Consider the following 18216-nt stretch of genomic DNA (forward strand, 5'->3'; position numbering starts at 1 on the left):
TATCAATGAAGTGAAGGCTAGGATTCTCTTCTGGGTTGAGAACAGAGATATATCCTCTTCTAGAGAAAAATCAAATAAAGCAATCAAAGGGCACGATTCTAATTTGTCTTAAGAATCGTTGGTAAAGTTTGGAAAATATCTTTCCAAAAATGTTCTAAGTTTGGACACTCCCAAAACATATGAAGCAAGGAAGGTTGAAAAAATTTACACTTATCACATAATGGATGCATATCAGGATAAAAAAAAACAAGATAATTTAACTTTAGACATATGTATTCTATGCACCACCTTAAATTGCAACAAACAATGTGGTGCACAAAATGAAGACTCATTAATCAAATGAGGAGTTGTGTCCCAATCCTTATCCGAGAATGCTCTATTCAAATCACACTCAACTACTGCCTTCCAGGCACCCACCAGTCTATATGTCAACAATCTACCAACTGTCTTCCCTAAACTTTCCTCCACTCACCTTAAACAGATGTCTTCTGATATTGGCCATTGTCGCCCTAGAAAAACACTGCTGACGGTCCACCCTGTTTATGCCTCTCATAATCTTATATTGCTTCTCATCATCCAAACAGAATGATGCTCCAAATAGAAAAGCCTTAGATCGCTCAACCTAGCATCATAAGATATATTCTCTAATCTAGGCAACATGCTGGTAAATCTCCTCTGCATCCTCTCTGAAGTGTCCACATTCTTCTGATAATGAGGTGACCAGAACTGAACACAATATTGTACCAAAATGCAGTCTAACAGAGTTTTATAGAGCTATAACATTACTTCACAGCTTTTGCAGTCCATCCCCCAACTAATGAAGCCCAACACACCATATATGCCTTTGTAACTACCTTGTGGAAAATCTGAGGGATCAATGGATTGAACCCCGAGATCTATCACGACTAAGAATTCTGCCATTAATCTTGTGCTCTGTCTTCATGTTCAATCTTCCAAAATATCACTTCACATTTTCTGGGGTTAAACTCCATTTGCCACTTCTCCAGCCAACTCTGCATCCTGCCTATATCCCATTGTAGCATACAATAACCATTTACAGTATCCACAACACCTCCAACCAATGTGTCATTTGCAAACTTACTGACCCACCCCTCCACATTCTCATTCAAGTCATTTGACCATCATTCATATTCAACTCTCTGCAAGTCATTATTGTAGTTACTACCTCATGGAAAGGCCTTCAAAGCTTTAGATATTTCTACTTTATATTAATGGCATTAGAATAAGAATCAGAATTTATTTTCATGAACAAGTCATGAAATTTGGTGTTTTGCAGCAACATCATTCATATAAACTACCTTACACAATAATTTTTTTAAAAAGTGCACAAAAAAGTAAGCCAGAGTCTTTGGTTATTTGATCATTCAGGAATCTGAAGGTAGCAGAGAAAAAGTTGTCTTTGTGCCATTGAGTGCTCATCTTTAGGCTCCTGTACCTTTTTTTCGATGGTAGCAAACTGGGTGGTGGAGGTCCTTGAGGATAGAGGCTGCTTTTTTAAGACACCGCCTTATGTAGATGTCCTCGATGGAGTGAAGTCTGGTGCTTGTGATGTCACAGGCTGAGTTAACAATCCTCTGGAGTTTATTCTTGTCCTGAATTGGCACCTCCATATTAGTCAGTGATGCAACCAGCCAGAATATTCTCCACGGTACACCTGTAGAAGTTTATGAGAGTCTTCGGTGACATACCGAATCTCCTCAGACACCTAACAAAGTATAGCCACTGGCAGGCCTTCTTCATAATTGCATCAACATGAAGGCTCCAGGACAGATCCTTAGAGATGTTGACACCCAGGAATTTGAAGTTCTTGACCCTCACCGCTACTGAGTCCTCAATGAGGACTGGTTCGTGTTCCCTTGACTTCCTCCTGAAGTCCACAATCATCTCCTTGGTTTTGTTAATGTTGAGCGCAAGGTTGTTGGTATGACAGTACTCAACCAGCTGATCTATCTCCCTTCTGTACGCTTCCTCATTGCCATTTGTGATTCTGCCGACAACTGTGGTGCCATCAGCAAACTGGTAGATGGCATTGGAATTGTGCCTGGCCACACAGTCATGGGTGTATAATGAGTAGTGCAGTGGGCTAAACATGCATCAAGGTGTGTGGATTACAGGGTTTGGAAATTTAAAGTGGATAACTGTAGCTTTATTAAAATTAATTAGTTATTATAAATTAGCTTCACTTTTAGCCATTTTTTACATTGGTGGAATTAGCCTTCTCATGCTGTAACCTCTCTAGAAATCTGCTCACCTCCTGTTCCTGAGGCAAAGGTAAAGCTCCATTGCATAAAAAAAACAAATTGAGGGAAATGTTCAACTTTTAACTTTCCATAGGATAAATCTCACAATGAAGTGCAACATCAGGTCATCCATCAGCAGACAGCATTTGCACAACTTAAGCTCCAGGCTCTACCTATCAAAAGCAAAGAATATGCTCAGGCAAAGCCCTACCCATCACTAGCTGCATTTTTAGGAATTATGTCAAGTACAAGGGACTCATTATATGTTAAATTAGAGATTGAGGTTCAAGCAGAGTTTGCAACATTTTCAATGAAACATAAAATATTACAGCATGGTACAGGCCCCACGGACCACAATATTCTGCTGACTTCTGCAAACCTACTCCACAACATCTAACCCTTCTCTACCTCACATCCATAACCCTTTTTTTTGCAACCATGTGGTTGTCTCTTTAAAATACTCTAAATGTCCCCAATGTTCCAGCTTCCACAACCATCCATAGCAATGCATTCCAGACATCTCCCCTGAACTTTGCTCCCCTCACCTTAAGCAGATGTTCTCTGGTAGTTGGTACTGTCATCCTTGTAAAAACGCTCTGACTGTCCACTCTATCTATGCCCCTCATAATCATATAGGCCTCCATTAAGTCACCTCTCATCCTTCTTCATTCCAAAGAGGAAAGCCCTAGCTCTGTTAACCTTGCCTCATAAGATATATTCTTGAATCCAATCAACATTCTGGTAAATCTCCTTTGCACCCTCTTCAAAATTTCCACATCCTTCCTATAAACTGAACACAATATTCCAAGTGTGGTCTAACCAGAGTTTTATGCAGCTTGCACCATTACCTCATGACTCCTGAACTCAATCCCCCAAATAATGAAGGCCAGCATACCATAATCCTTCTTAACTACCCTACCAACCTGCGCAGTCACCTTGCGTTGTGGTGCACTGTCGGTCAGAAGCAAACACACAAAATCAAAGACTGTACAACAGGCTTTATTCGACGTAAACTTCCACAAAGCTAGCTGTGAGATTGTGCTGCTGTAAGCTTTGAGAGTGACTTCGAAAGGGCCAGCTCAGGCTTATATCCCTGAGGGTGATTGACACCCGACCGGGTGGGGCTTGGTCCATTCAGGTCGGCTGATTGACAGCTGGCCAGGTGTTGTCTTGTCCCCATGCTCTTCTGCAGGTACAGAGCTTTCCCCCTGCAGTAGGCCAGTGGTGTACCACCACAGCGAGATCTATGGATTTGTACCCCACACTGTTCTTCCATACTGTTAAGAATCCTGTCATTAACTATGTACTTCACCTTCAAGTTTGACCTTCATACTTTTCCACATTGAACTCCGTCTGTTACTTTTCTGCCCAACTCTACACCCTGTCTATATCCTTTTGCAATCTACAACAACCTTCAACATTATCCCTAGACTTCCAATCTTCAGATCATCTGCAAACTTACTGAACCATCCCTCTACTTCTTTGTCCAGGTCATTTATAAAAATCGCAAAGAGTAGGGACCCAGGACAGATCCCTGCAGAATCGACCATGGATGTTAAACGCCTTACTAAAATCCATATACAGCACATCTACCACCTTACCTTCGTCAATTCCTTTTGATCGTGCTAACAGGCACTGGAACAACCACACATTTCTGAACCCAAAGGAAAAGGACTACTTTCACTTTTAATTGAAATTAAAATTCAAAACAAACAATTTAAGTGTGTAGCAAAATTGAAAACAAAATTAAAGATAGGTTCATAGTACAAGTGCAAGCATTTCACCAGATTCTGGGATAAAGTTTTTATATTGTTGTAAGAAACCTCTGCTCTATTTGTGTTGAGCTGCTGCCATCTTCTGGTCAATACATTTAATTTCAAGTATTAAATGTCCCCCCCTCCCCCACCCCAAAAGAATTAACTTATTTATTGTGACTCTTTTGTCTTCAGGACATCCCAAAGTTCTTCATATCTAATTACTCACTTTTAAATTGTAATCACTGAAGTAGGGAGCAGTGTGCACACAGCAAGCTGCCACATAAGACCAAAAGAGCAGGAGCAGACCATCTGGCCCATCATGCCTGTTCCACCATTCAATAAGATCATGGTTGAACTACAAACTCAGTTGCACTTACCCACCTGTTTCCCATAACCCTGAATTCCCTATTCTTCAAAAATCTCTCTGCACCTTAAATACATTCAAGGAGGCACTTTCCATGGACAGGGAATTCCACAGATTCACTGTTACCCACCGTCAGTGATAATGGCAGAAAGAATAGAAAAGGAGAATATTGTTTGAATGGTGACAAAATGCAGCTATGCACAAGGATCTGGGTAATCTTGTGCATGAAACAACAAAAGTTAACAAGTCAATACCATAAACAATTGGGCAGTAAAATGGAATTTCACTTTTGTTACAGAAATAGAGAATTTTGCCAACATTGCTGACACCACAGAGGACTATTGCATAGTTTTGGTCTCTAGTGGAGGCAGATTGGGGAATGTTTCATGGTTGATTTTTTGAATAAAACAATTGTCTCTAGCATTTAGAAGAATGGGAAATAATCTTATTGAAACATATATGATTCTGAGGGCTTGAACTGGGCATCACAAGGTCAGAAAAATGGGTCACTCATTTAAGGTGAAGCTGAGGAATTTCTTATCTCAGAGAATATGCTGTAATGATACAAAATGATTGGATGTATGCAAGGCCAAGATAGAACATTTTTAGTCTACAGTGGAGTCAACAATTATGGTGGGGGGAGAGGGTGTGGGGGCATGAGCAGTAATGGAGCTGAAGCTGTGATTACATCAGCCATAATTGTACAAATGGCAGAGTGGACACTCAGGACACCAGGAATTTTTGCCTTGTTCCTATTCAAATAAGTGGTATGGATGTTTCATGTCTACAAGTTGAAGAGGGTCTTGGTTTAATACCTCACTTAAATGATGTGCCTCTAACAGTCCAGTGCTCTTGCCGGTAATTCATGGAAGCCTGGTTTATGTATTCAGTTCCTGGACAAAGGCTTGTACCCAGACCCTTCTGTTACAAAGGAGAGAGGGCGTCCATTACACAGACATTGGATTCTGGAGGTTTGTACGGGATACTTCTCACCAATTGTCTTTGGTGATTATGGGGTTCCACCCCTTATGCAGTTGTTTTCCAGTGATTGGGGAATTCAGTAAATCGAAGCCCACTGTGTATCTCATTAGTATTGCAACAGTAGACTAATGAATCAAGAAATTTGGACTGCAGTGTTTAAAATCTACACTGAAAAAGTAGATTGGAAATTTTGTATTGCATCTAAATCTAGATCAAAAGAACAACTCCCCCATGAAATTGTGGAATGCCAGTCGTAATACGTATGATTAACTCCCACCCACATTGCCATCAACAAGAAAGACTTGTTTTCTACTTGAGATTTTAGTTCCAACCATAAAAGAATATTTACAGTTTGAATCCTAGACCCCTGGCTGACAGCTGTGAGGTGTGTGATCAGAGTGTCAATTAGGTAACCAATTGAGGATTTATTTATGCCAATATGATGATTATGGTCTTTTTAAAAATTTTATTTAAAAGTTTTCCATACATGTAATTATAGCCAAATATAAAGTGTAATAATCAAATATTAATATCAAATCCATTACATGATAATATGAATCCCAACCTCCCAAACCCTTACTCTCCCAGACAAACTCTAAGAAAAGGAAATGAAATGAAAGCGAAAAAAGACATAGAAAAAGAGTAAAATAAGAAAACAAGAATAGAAACCTGGTTGCTGGAGGGTCCCCCTCACCACATGACATTAGTCATTAATATCTTTTCATACATCCAAGGAGGTTAATGAGGTTTCGAGGTTAAGGAAAAGGTCTACAAATTAATTTGTAAATACAGGTGCCAAATTTTCAAAAATGCATCATACTTATTTCTCAGATTGTAAGTGCTCTTCTCCAAAGCAATGCAGCTATGCATTTCTGCATTCCAACACTCCACACCTAGGATGGTGTCTGATTTCCATGTTATTGCCAAGGCAATCTTTAGAAATTCTTTTTAATATTTAGATAATTTCAATTTTGGTCTTATCGCTTCAATATTACCTAATAAAGATAACATTGGATTTTGTGGAAATTGAATTCCTATATAAATAAATAAATTCCTAAATAAATTGCCAAGTTTGGCTAAAAAGACCAAGTAGAATGTAAAAAAAAAGGTCTACCTCCTTACCACATCTAAAACACTAATCAGATCGGTCTGACTTCAATTTATTTAACTTTTGTGGTGTAAGGTATAACTGATGTAAAAAAAAATATTTTGAACTAACCTATATCTAACATTTATAGTGTTTGTTATACTACCCGGCACAAATCCGACCAATTTATTTCATCAATATTAGTATTTAAATCTGTCTCCCAACGTTATCTAGACCTATGCATTCCCTGTTTAAAAGTCCCCTTTTGCAATAAAGTATACATAGCCAAAATAAATTTCTTGATATATCTACTACGTATCAACAATTCTACATCACGACATTTCGGTAAAACCGTTGTTGGACCTAATTTATCTCTTAAATAATCTCGTAATTGATAATAAAAAATAAAGGTATTATTTTGTCCTCCATGTTTATTTTTTAATTGTTCAAATAACATTAAGTTTCTTCCTTCATAACAATCTTATTTATATCTAATTTCTCTCCAAGACCAAATATTTTAAAAATTGATTATCCATTGAAAATGGAATAAGTCAATTTTGTATCAAAGGCATTTTAAGAGGGGGGAGGTCATGTGATGCCACAGAGATTTTAATTTAAAAAGTGTTAATTAAGTTAAGTTTTTTACTATTAAAGTTAATTTAAAGTTTTTAAAAATTATTAATAACTTTAACTACAATGTCACTGATAAAAGAAAAAAACACCAAAAACTACACTGAAGGAAAAACGTGAACCTAAGAGAGAAAAAGAACCTGGACCTACTTTTTCAACGAAGCCGGCCGTCAGAGTTCTTTCTCAACCCACTGGAGACAGCCCTGGAGAGGGACGGTCTCACGGAGCCATCTCTGTGGCTCTCCGCAAAGATGGTGCCATCCTGAAAACTACTTCCACACTGCGCATGTGAGAGGATTTGCTCATGCGTGCTGCAGATGAAAGAATTAAAGGGAAAAAAAATGTTCATCCTCTTAAAGGGCCAGTCTTAAAGGTCTGCAAGAAGAAGAAGAAGACTTACCTGGTATGGAAGAGTATTCTAGTGATTTTATAAATACATCTACAGAAGAAGAATTTAAAGGCAAGGCAAAGTTTTTAAAAAATGGATAAAATTGAAGCTAAAATTGATAATCTTGCAAATGGAATGGAGAACAATTAAAAAATTTTAACTGGAGAAATACAACAAATTTAAATTAATTTAACTATATCAATAAATAGTGTTTCATCAAGGGTTGATAAATTGGAAGAAAGAATTCAGGATGATCATGAAGAAGTTCAACGTATTGCGGAAAGAACAAATCTGTTACTGCCTTGGTTTCCATGAATGAAAAATTGCTGGAGATTGTTGATATGTCTGAGGATAAAAAAGGTCAAGAAGTAATTTGCTTTTTTCAAGATTGGATACCACAAATCTTTGGGCGAGAAATTTTGAAGAAAAAATTCTGATTGAGAGAGCCCATAGAGGTCTCCAACCAAAGCTGGGACTGAATCAAAGACCTCGGTCTATATTAATCAGATTTTTAAATTATCAAGATAGAGATAAGATACTTGGATTGGCAATGAAAAGAGCTAAAGAATATGTCCCTTGAATTGCGAAGGTGATAAAATTTGTTTTTATCCAGATCTGAGTCAAACTCTTTTGAAGAAGAGGAAAGAGTTTAATCTGGTTAAGAAGGGCTTATATGATAAAGTCTATAGATTTGTGTTGCAATATCCAGCAAATTTGCAAGTTTTCATTCCAGATCAGCAAAACATCTTCTTCAACAATTATATTCAGGCCGAAGATTTTGTTAAAGATCTGCCCATGGCTCGTTGAAATGAGGAATGTGTTTTCCTTTTATTTAGAATTTTTTTCTTTTTCTTTTTCCCCCAGGAGTCGGGGGTTGTGTTTGTTAATTTCTGATGACTACATGTGTTTTCATAGTTTGACCGCGACCCGTAAAATGGAGGGTGGTAATGCTGGTTTTTCTGTCATTTTGGGGATGGAGGGATTTTTTTGTCTTTCAATTTAACTATTTTATATAATATTTTCATTTTGAATAAGTTCAGTGTTTTTGGATTGCAGATGATGGCACCTCAGACCAATCTAATTTATGAGAATTCTTCCTAGATAGGACTGTATGTTAATAACTTTAATAAAATTAATGAGATTAATGGATTCATAAAAAGAAAGAAAGTATTAATGTATATTAAGAAATTAGGGCTATATATTGCCTTTTTACAAGACACTCATTTAACTGAAAGTGAACATTTAAAATTGAAAAGAGATTGGGTAGGTGAAGTAGCTTTTTCCACATTTAATTCTAAAGCTAGGGGAGTGGCAATTTTATTTAAGAAAAAATTACCAGTTAAAATCCAAGATGCAATTGGATCTGGTGGGAAGGCATCTTAAAGAAAATTGTCAAATATTTTCTGAAGTATGGACTCTATTGAATATTTATGCACTGAATTTGGATTAACCTTAAACCCTTTAATATCTGTATCAGATTGAATCAATTCTGCAAGAGGTTCAATCTTTAAGATAAATAAAGCAGGTGATAATGGGCATCCTTGCCTTCTGGATCTGGTTAATAGAAACAATGTTAAAACTTGCCCTTTCTTAACAACTTTAGCTTTAGGATTATATAAAGCTTTAACCCAATGTATAAATACTAGTTCTACCCCAAATCTCTCAAACATCTTAAACAAAAAATGAAAGGGTTCATAAGGTTCTTGCTTAGCAATTGAAAACACAACAAATTTCAAGAACTATTAATATAATTAGAGTCGAATGTGATAACTTATAAATTCTATGAAATTAATGAAACTTTTAAACAATTTTATTTTCAGTTATATAAATCTGAGTCACAGAAAGATGCTAATAAATTAAAAGTTTTTTTGTCACAAACAAGATTACCGATGTTAACTTTACAAGAGCAAATGGAGTTGGATGGCCCTTTCTCATCAATGGAGGAGGGGGAAGTATTGAGCTCATTACAAAATAATACATCTCTGGGAGAGGATTGTTTTACTGCCTAAATTTTATTAAGAATTCAAAGACTTATTGATTCCTCCTTTTATGGATGTATTAGGACAGGCGATGGTAACACATAACGCTCCCAGAAACTTTCTCTCCTATAATAACAGTAATTCCAAAAAGTGATAGAGACTGTTTAATATCATTGTTAAATGTAAACTATAAGATCATTGCAAAAGTCTTAGCTCATAGATTGACAAAGTTTTTACCAAAATTGATAAATATGGATCAGACAAGATTTGAGAGAAAGAGGAAATCTGTGGATAATGTAACTTCTTCTTTGACTTGGCTTTGCGGACGAAGATTTATGGAGGGGTAATGTCCACGTCAGCTGCAGGCTCGTTTGTGGCTGACAAGTCTGATGCGGGACAGGCAGACACGGTTGCAGCGGTTGCAAGGGAAAATTGGTGGGTTGGGGTTGGGTGTTGGGTTTTTCCTCCTTTGTCTTTTGACAGTGAGGTGGGCTCTGCGGTCTTCTTCAAAGGAGGTTGCTGCCCGCCAAACTGTGAGGCGCCAAGATGCACGGTTTGAGGCGATATCAGCCCACTGGCGGTGGTCAATGTGGCAGGCACCAAGAGATTTCTTTAGGCAGTCCTTGTACCTTTTCTTTGGTGCACCTCTGTCACGGTGGCCAGTGGAGAGCTCGCCATATAACACGATCTTGGGAAGGCGATGGTCCTCCATTCTGGAGACGTGACCCATCCAGCGCAGATTACTTAGTATAATACATTAAGCAGAAAAGAGGAGAAATTTAAGTGTGGCAGTTGCTTTGGATGCAGGAAAAGTGTTTGATAGATTATAATGGGATTTTTTTTGTACAAGGTGTTTTGAGAGATTTGAGATGGGACTGGTATTTATAAATTGGACGATTATGGTCTTGACCCTTGTTCTTCCCATAATCTCAAATATTTGAGTGCCAGAAGTGGAAGTTAATAAACATAAAATTTGTGAAAATGGTCAAGAACTCATTGGTGTGTGAAGGTTGTGCAATCAGGTAGTTTCTAGCACTCTAATTAGAGCTCGTATTAAATTTGGGACAATCATTGACTAGAAATGGGATAAAAAGTAATAACACCATTTATCGCAAATTCCATAATTAGAAGAACTTTTCATGATTAGAAGTGTTTATTTCCAGATGTGATGGAATCCCACCCATCAAGAAACTTCCTGTTGTGATTCATGCTGATGTGACTCCTCCACTGTGTTGCACACACGATGACATCAGCATGGCTGTGCTCATTAATTACTTGACAACAGAAATTGGATTATGAAATCATGACTTACGACTTTCAAACTTCATTGTTCACTCACAATTGAATAAAACATATGATGTGAAAGAAGTGATTCATGCATGGAGTCCCTCCTTGGACATTCACTGACTCCCCAACACTGAGCAGAAAGGCAGTACTCCTAAAGCACTATTGATAGTGGCACAGTGGTGCTGGTGAGTGCTATGAAGCAGTTTAAGGATTGACTACCCCAATCAATTGCCATGCAGAGGCCCATTAGATGGTGCCACTCAGCCCCACTCTGTCCCAATTTCTCCTTTCAATTTTCTCCTTCCCTTCCATTTTCTGCCTGTTGCTTCAACCACCCCCACCCACATTTTCTCTCATCTTCAACCCTCCCATCTACAGTGTGATCACTTTAAGAACAGCACTGCCCCACTTCCCAGCAGGCACCTGTGAATGAATTGACACCTATGAGTTCAGACTGCAGCTACCAGTCACAAAAAGTGAAACACAGGTCTTACACGTCTTCAAAGGAAGTAACCACGATCACAATTTCTAAGCATGAGAATTGCAATCCATTTGATGATTGCAAGCACACAATAAATGGATAAAATCCTACTTTTAGGTGTGTGGTAAGGTAAACACCTTTCCTCTTAACATCAGTAGATGAGTTATCATTTGCCCCAGCACCTCGTCTCTCTGCACTTTTTTGTTGAAGAATGGAACTGTAAAATCAGTCAAGATGATTTTATCTTTACCTCACAGATTATCTAATGTGTTCTGCTGAAATCAATCTTTTTATAGATCGGCAAGATCTGGAAGATGCAGGAAAAGTGGACAAATTGCAAGAACCACTTCTGGAAGCTTTAAAGATTTATATACGGAAAAGAAGACCCAATAAACCCCATATGTTCCCAAAGATATTAATGAAAATCACAGACCTCCGGAGCATAAGTGCAAAAGGTATAAAATAATTATCATGATTTATTATTTCTATATTTTTATTCTGTTATCTTATTTCTTTAAAGTAATGATGTTATTCTTTTGAAATTTCTTTGTATTATTCTAATTTGTTTTTTGACATTACTGGATTAGTTTTGATATGCACATTCGATCCAGTCTCTTTACGCATTTGCAGAATATCCAGTGATAATTCAACAGAATTATATTTGGGATGCAATAACTGAGCAATAGTGAAACACAGTAAGTTTGTCTTCTATTTCATGATGTGAGGCTAAAGGATGTAAAGCAGTATGAATGTAAATGACAAGGAGGAAGGGGAAAAATCACAATTTCCCATGTGACTATTCCCTTTCCAACTAAATCTCAGAATCCTTCCAGTATTTCATCCAACACTGACATTAAGATCATTAGTCTGTAGTTCCCTAGCTTGTCTAAATAAAGGCACATTAGCAACCCTCCAGTCTCCGTTTCCTCAGCCCTGCCTAACAGTGATGCAAATATCATGCAGTCCTTGCAATTTCTTCCCCAGGTACTCATAATGTCTGAGAATACACTTGATCAGGCCCAAGGAATTTACCTCCTTTCATTAATTTTAAGACCTTCAACATCTCTTCAAGACATCCAAATTTATTTCCCCAAGTTCCTTAGCCTCCATGTCTTTCTTCAGTTAAGGCCAAGACTTGATCACCTATTGTATATGGTTAAAATCACTGTTTGTTGTATTTTCTGAGGATCACAATTCATCTTCTTTCAACCTGCTGGACATCCAGTTACACTCAGAACATTGTCCTTAGTTCTTTTTCTACTGTTACCACTGTCTACTGAATCTAACTGCAGAAAAATTAACAATTTCTTTCAGTACTTTTCTTTTGTTATTTTTAGACCAATGAGATTCAATGACCTGTTACTACCCCACTACAGCTAACCCCGACAACACCAACTTTTAAAGACAGCATTCAATGTCATATTCCCTCCTTCAGAGTTGGCAAAGTGGCATAACCTGTCAAGCTACTGTTTTGCAGCACCAGAAATCTCGGTTGAAACCTGATCTTAGCCCTGCGACTGCATGGGTTTCTTTCAGGTGCCCTTCTGGGGCTGATAGGTTAATTAGCCACTCTAAATTGAATCTAGTGTGGAAATTATAGTAGAATTGATGGGAATATGGGGAGAATAATAATGGGATTTATGTAGGATTAGAGTATAAGGTGGTTGATGGGCAGCTTGGAATTGGTGGGCTGAAGGACCCATTTCCATGCAATATCTCTCATAACTATCTGGTTTAACTGAAATATACATTTATTCTGTGTTAAAAGTATAATATTTGCTCTTTCCATTCTGGATGTAGTTTGGTTATAAATGAATTTTGCTCAGAAAGTGAATCATGTGTTAACAGGAAATATCATCAGAAAGAGTCTATAATGATCTACCTGACACTTTCCAAGGGTGCATGAATTAGCTCTTCCCAATCCCACATAATCTTCCCTTGAAATCAAGCTAATATCCAAGAGAGGAAGAGTGAAGATGCTTACCCTAGAACTTACCAAAGGACTATGGATCCTGCATTTTTAATTTGGTCTGATCTGGTTTGGTGTGTGTTGCAGAAAGGGATAGGTCTGGTCCAATGATTAAGTTTTTTGAGTAAAGGGAGAGCCAGATTTGATGAAATGAGAACAGATTTGCAAGGAGTAGTTTGGGCTGATTTGTTTTATGGGAAGGAGGTAGAGGAGAATTGGAGGTCATTTAAAGGTGAGATTTTGAGGGTGCAGAATCTTTATGTTCCTGTTAGAATAAAAGGCAGGGCCAAAAGTTCAAGGGGCCTGTGGTTTTCAAGGGAGATTACAAAGTTGGTTCGAGATAAAAGGGAAGCCTACATTAAATACAGGAAGCAAGGTATGGACAAAATGCTTGGAAAATACATGGATTGTAAGAAGCTTAAGAAAGAAATTAGGATAGCGAAAAGAAGGTACGAGGTGGCTATAGCGAACAGGGTGAAAGTAAATCCGAAGGGTTTTTACAGATATGTGAATAGCAAAAGGAGAGTGAAGGATAAAATGAGTCCATTAGAGAATCAGAGCGGACAAATGTGTGCAGAACCAAATGAGATAGGGGAGATATTAAATGAATTCTTCTCGTCAGTATTCATTAGAGAAAAGGATATGGAATCGTGTAGGATAAGTAAGGCTAAATGGGTAACTATGGAAAATGTAGGGATTAGGAAAGAGGGGGTGTTGGAACTTTTAAGGCATATAAAGGTGGATAAGTCTCTGTGTCCCGACGGGATTTTCCCCACGACCTTGAGGGAAGTCAGGGAGGAAATAGTGGAGGCTCTGGCAGTGATTTTTTCAACAGTCACTGTAGGGAGGCATGGTGCCATGGGATTGCCATGTCACAAACCTGATTCCTCTGTTTAGAAAGGGCTCCAGGTGTAGGCTCAGCAATTATCGGCCAGTAAGTTTGACGTTGGTGGTTGGTAAACTAATGGAAAGTATTCTTAGAGATAATATGTATCAGTATTTCGAGGGGCAGGGATTAATCAGGGACCCCAAACATGGGTTTGTGAGGGGAAGGTCATGTTTGACAAATTTTGTTGAATTTTTTGAGGAGATGACTAGGGAGGTCGATGAGGGTAGACCAGTAGATGTAGTATATAGGGATTTCAGTAAGGCCTTCGATAAGGTTCCACATGGAAGGTTGGTAAGGAAGGTTCAGGTGCTAGGTATTAATGTTGAGATAGTCAGATGGGTTCAAGGGTGGTTAGAAGTTGCCAGTGAATCTTGGTGGATAACTGTCTGTCAGGATGGAGGCCGATAACGAGCAGTGTGCCTTAGGGAACTGTGTTGGATCCCTTGTTGTTTGTCATTTACATTAATGATTTGGATGATGAAGTGGTAAATTGGATTAGTAAATATGCAGACGATACAAAAATAGGGGGAGTTGTGGATAGTGAAGATGGGTTTCAGGGACTGCAGAGGGATTTGGACTGCTTAGAAGAGTGGGCTGAAAGGTGGCAGATGGAGTTTAATGCTGATAAGTGTGAAGTGCTTCATTTTGGGAAGAATAATCAAAACAGGACATATGTAGTGAAGGGGAGGGGATTGAGTGCAGAGGAACAGAGATCTTGGAATAATGGTTCATCGTTCTTTGAAAGTGGATTCTCATGTATGAAGGGTGATAAAGAAGACTTTTGGAAAGCTGGCCTTTATAAATCAAAGCGTAAAATATAGGAGCTAGAAGGTGATGTTGACACTGTTCAAGGCTTTGGTGAGGCCAAATATGGAATACTGTGTGCAGTTCTGGTCCCCAGATTATAAGAAGGATACCAATAAGGTGAAGAGGTTGCAGAGAAGACATACTAAAATGTTGCCTGGATTGCAGTAACTAGAATACAAAGAATGATTAAGTAGACTAGGTCTTTATTCATTGGAGTGTAGAAGGTTGAGGGGCGATTTGATAGAGGTATATAAAATTATGAGGGGGATGGACAGAGTAGATGGGAATATGCTCTTCCCCTTGAGGGTAGGTGAGATTGGAACGAGGGGTCATAAGTTAAGGGTTGGGGGCAAAAGTTTAGAAGTAACATGAGGGGAAACTCCTTCACTCAGAGAGTGGTGGCTGAGTGGAATGACCTTCTGGAAGAGGTGGTTGGAGCAGGGTCAATTTTGTCATTTAAGAGGAAGTTGGATGAGTGCATGGATGTGAGGGGATTGGAGGGTTATGGACAGGGAGCAGGTAGGTGGAACTAGTGGAGTTCTCGTAAATCGATGCAGACTAGAGAAGCCGAGATGGCCCGTTTCCATACTGTAATTGTTACATGTTTATATGGTTATAATTATCTGTGATTTCCATTAAGTTCCCTAAAGTTACTTCGATCTTGCACTGTAAATAGATTTTTTCCATGATAAATATGATGCAGTGCATTTCAACTTCCATGTAGAGCATTGTCTGTATTTCTGGGCACATAATGATTAAAGTGGTTATGATTGGGCCTGGAGGGGATTATTAAATGTCTGAGATAATGAAACTCTTCCTACCTGAAGAGAAGCTAAGTTGCATTAAGAATTTTATAGAGGAGCTCTGAAAGGTTATGTGTTCTAAGTTGTTATGACATTTGTGTGTCCTGTGTAGGGCATAAAGACTATTTTATAAAGAATGTTCACTATAACTAAAAATAATATCTGTCATCTAGGTGCAGAACGCGTCATCACACTTAAATTGGAAATTCCTGGATCAATGCCACCTCTTATTCAAGAAATGCTGGAAAACTCAGAAGGGCATGATCCCCTTGCACCTGCAGAAGAAACAAGCACAGAAAGTAGTGGAAACAACAGTCGAGCACCAGAAGCCAGTCCCAACCACATTCTATCTCCCAGCACTGCAGGCAATGGACCAAGCAGCCATGTACCAAACACACAGTGAAATGGCCCTGCAGATGACCACATCCATTCCTGAACATGGTATTTTCATTTTCTTTTTTGTTTTGAATGAGCAAAACCAGAAAGAACAGGCTGTCAACTGGACATTCAACATTAAATCTGCTGAAGCTTTTGTCCATAATGGACTTGGGAGTACGGGAGAACTGAGGGATAAACAGGTCAGGTTCCACCATCATGGATTGTAGGCAGTCAGTTCAAAGACTGATACCTTGTCAAGTCCATCTGTATATCCACTGTTGCATGCTGGGAAGAAGCTGTGGAAATGACGTTGAACTCTATTACATTATTTTGCAGAGTTATTCCTCGATGTTTATTCACTTTCCATGCTGGAGTTTCTGGTGCTTTCTAATTGCCTTGCATATTATGTTTAAACACATACACCAAATTATGGAACAAAGCCTAAACACATACGTCAGGTGGGTTATGGTTGTAGGATTTTCTGGTTTATACTTAATGTTATTGTTGAATTTTCCTGCATTTCTTGTTCAGAGAAGCCTAGATGCTGGTAAACTCAGTGCATTCAATTTTGTCAAATTAACAAGGACATATTTCCACCATCTTTTGCAATGAAAAAGAGAGTTTGATATTTTAATTTTTTTAAATGGTATCATGATGTGCTGCTGGTAATTGTTTCTTACTAGCACACAGTTAGCCTACACTACCATGTTCTTTGTAAGTGTGTTTACAATTCACAAGCACTTAAATAAACAGATTTTTTTAAGAAAAGAGAAGGCAATTCTCTGCAGACACTAAGTCAGATCATAATATTTTTCAATAGGGTCCATCCATTGCTCATTGTCTTTGAACTAGCGTCCAAAGCTAGTAAAATGTTTTTTTTAATTTTTATTTCAACTGTGCAAAATCATTTCATGTTCAGCAACAGATCAAGGCATAAAGTAAAATGCTGCATGTTGTTTGCAGTAAAGATAGCCTCCAAGGCACAACACTTTTCAGTGTTACTTTGTTGTTTTATTTGCTTGTACACGAGCCAGTAAGTAAAGTTCACCTGGTGGCTGCCGCACATTATATCTTTCTGCAGAAGCGTGTAACTATTGTAGATTTGTTCTTGAGTACAGTAATTTGAGTTATTGAATCATTCTTGTGTCTAAAACACTAGTGGGATGTTGTTTTTTAGCATTAGGACTGCTCTGTACTTTTACTGGCTCTGTTTGTACATTGAAATTGTTTAACAATGCTTTATATGTTCATATACTGGTTATCTTTTCCATTAAGTTTCCTGGCAAAAAGAATAAAGTATATTTATTTTACTGTGTGCTCTCAAGTTGTTTCTCCCTGCAACGTACAGTACATTTCATCTGCACAGACTGGTGTAATAATTAACCAAGGTTTAAAATAATTGCACACAATCAACAACAGAATAACAATATTTGGCTAATGAGTGAATTTTGCTGTCCTTTGGTATGCCAAACTATTGTTTTGGTTCATGTTGAGATCCAATTAGATCTCACATAAAAAAAATCAAACAACAAACACAATGGGAAACAACATTAGCGTGGCTTCCATCAAGAATGAAGCATTAAAATAGACTCACCAACCCTCCCCTAAAATATCAAAGAAAAGAAAGAAAAACGAAAAAAGTTAGGAAAATGTCAAAAAAGAATATAAAGTTTCAATACAAATAAATAATTGAACTGGGGGTTACAAAAGGTTGGGCTTTCAGAGTCCTTAAAATTTTCAAACCAACGTGCTTTAGCGGACCGAATCACCACCCCAGTCGTCCGACACAAGATGGCACGGGCCCCCTTCCCTTCCAAGGAGAAACCCGTGTTTGGCGACAAGCATTACCTGGGGGATGGCGCTGCTTCCTGGTTGCATGCTACTGGACAGGTAGTAACGGCATAATGCGCCGACCTCTCTCTCTAAGGCCAGTGCGCCCCTCACAGGAAGTGGGCGGTCCCCTCAAGCAGCGCAAGGAATTCAAAATCAAGTTCAGTTACTGGTTCACCCTCATGCTGTGTGGATGTCTCTCATTTTGGTAGTGCTGCCGTTAGCAGGCGCTAGTGTTGTAAATAGGGCTCCATATTTTAAAAAGAATTGATACTTATTATGTAAATTAGAAGTTATTTTCTCAAGTGGAATACAAGAACACAAT

The 18216-nt window shown here is 38.3% G+C and overlaps 1 protein-coding gene across 13 annotated transcripts in view; it reads left to right on the top strand.

Moving 5' to 3' along the window:
- LOC138751556 (retinoic acid receptor beta) overlaps window positions 1–17371 on the top strand; it is a 942630-nt gene extending 925259 nt beyond the window's left edge. For all 13 annotated transcript variants that reach the window (XM_069913985.1, XM_069913986.1, XM_069913984.1 and 10 more), the window contains 2 exons: window positions 11512–11670; window positions 15857–17371. In XM_069913985.1, the coding sequence (XP_069770086.1) occupies window positions 11512–11670; window positions 15857–16086 (389 nt within the window). In that variant the 3' untranslated portion in view covers window positions 16087–17371. The remainder of the gene's footprint in view (window positions 1–11511; window positions 11671–15856) is intronic.
- The last annotated feature ends 845 nt before the right edge of the window (window positions 17372–18216 follow it).

Source organism: Narcine bancroftii, chromosome 1 (assembly GCF_036971445.1).
Source record: "Narcine bancroftii isolate sNarBan1 chromosome 1, sNarBan1.hap1, whole genome shotgun sequence".
Lineage (NCBI taxonomy): Eukaryota > Metazoa > Chordata > Chondrichthyes > Torpediniformes > Narcinidae > Narcine > Narcine bancroftii.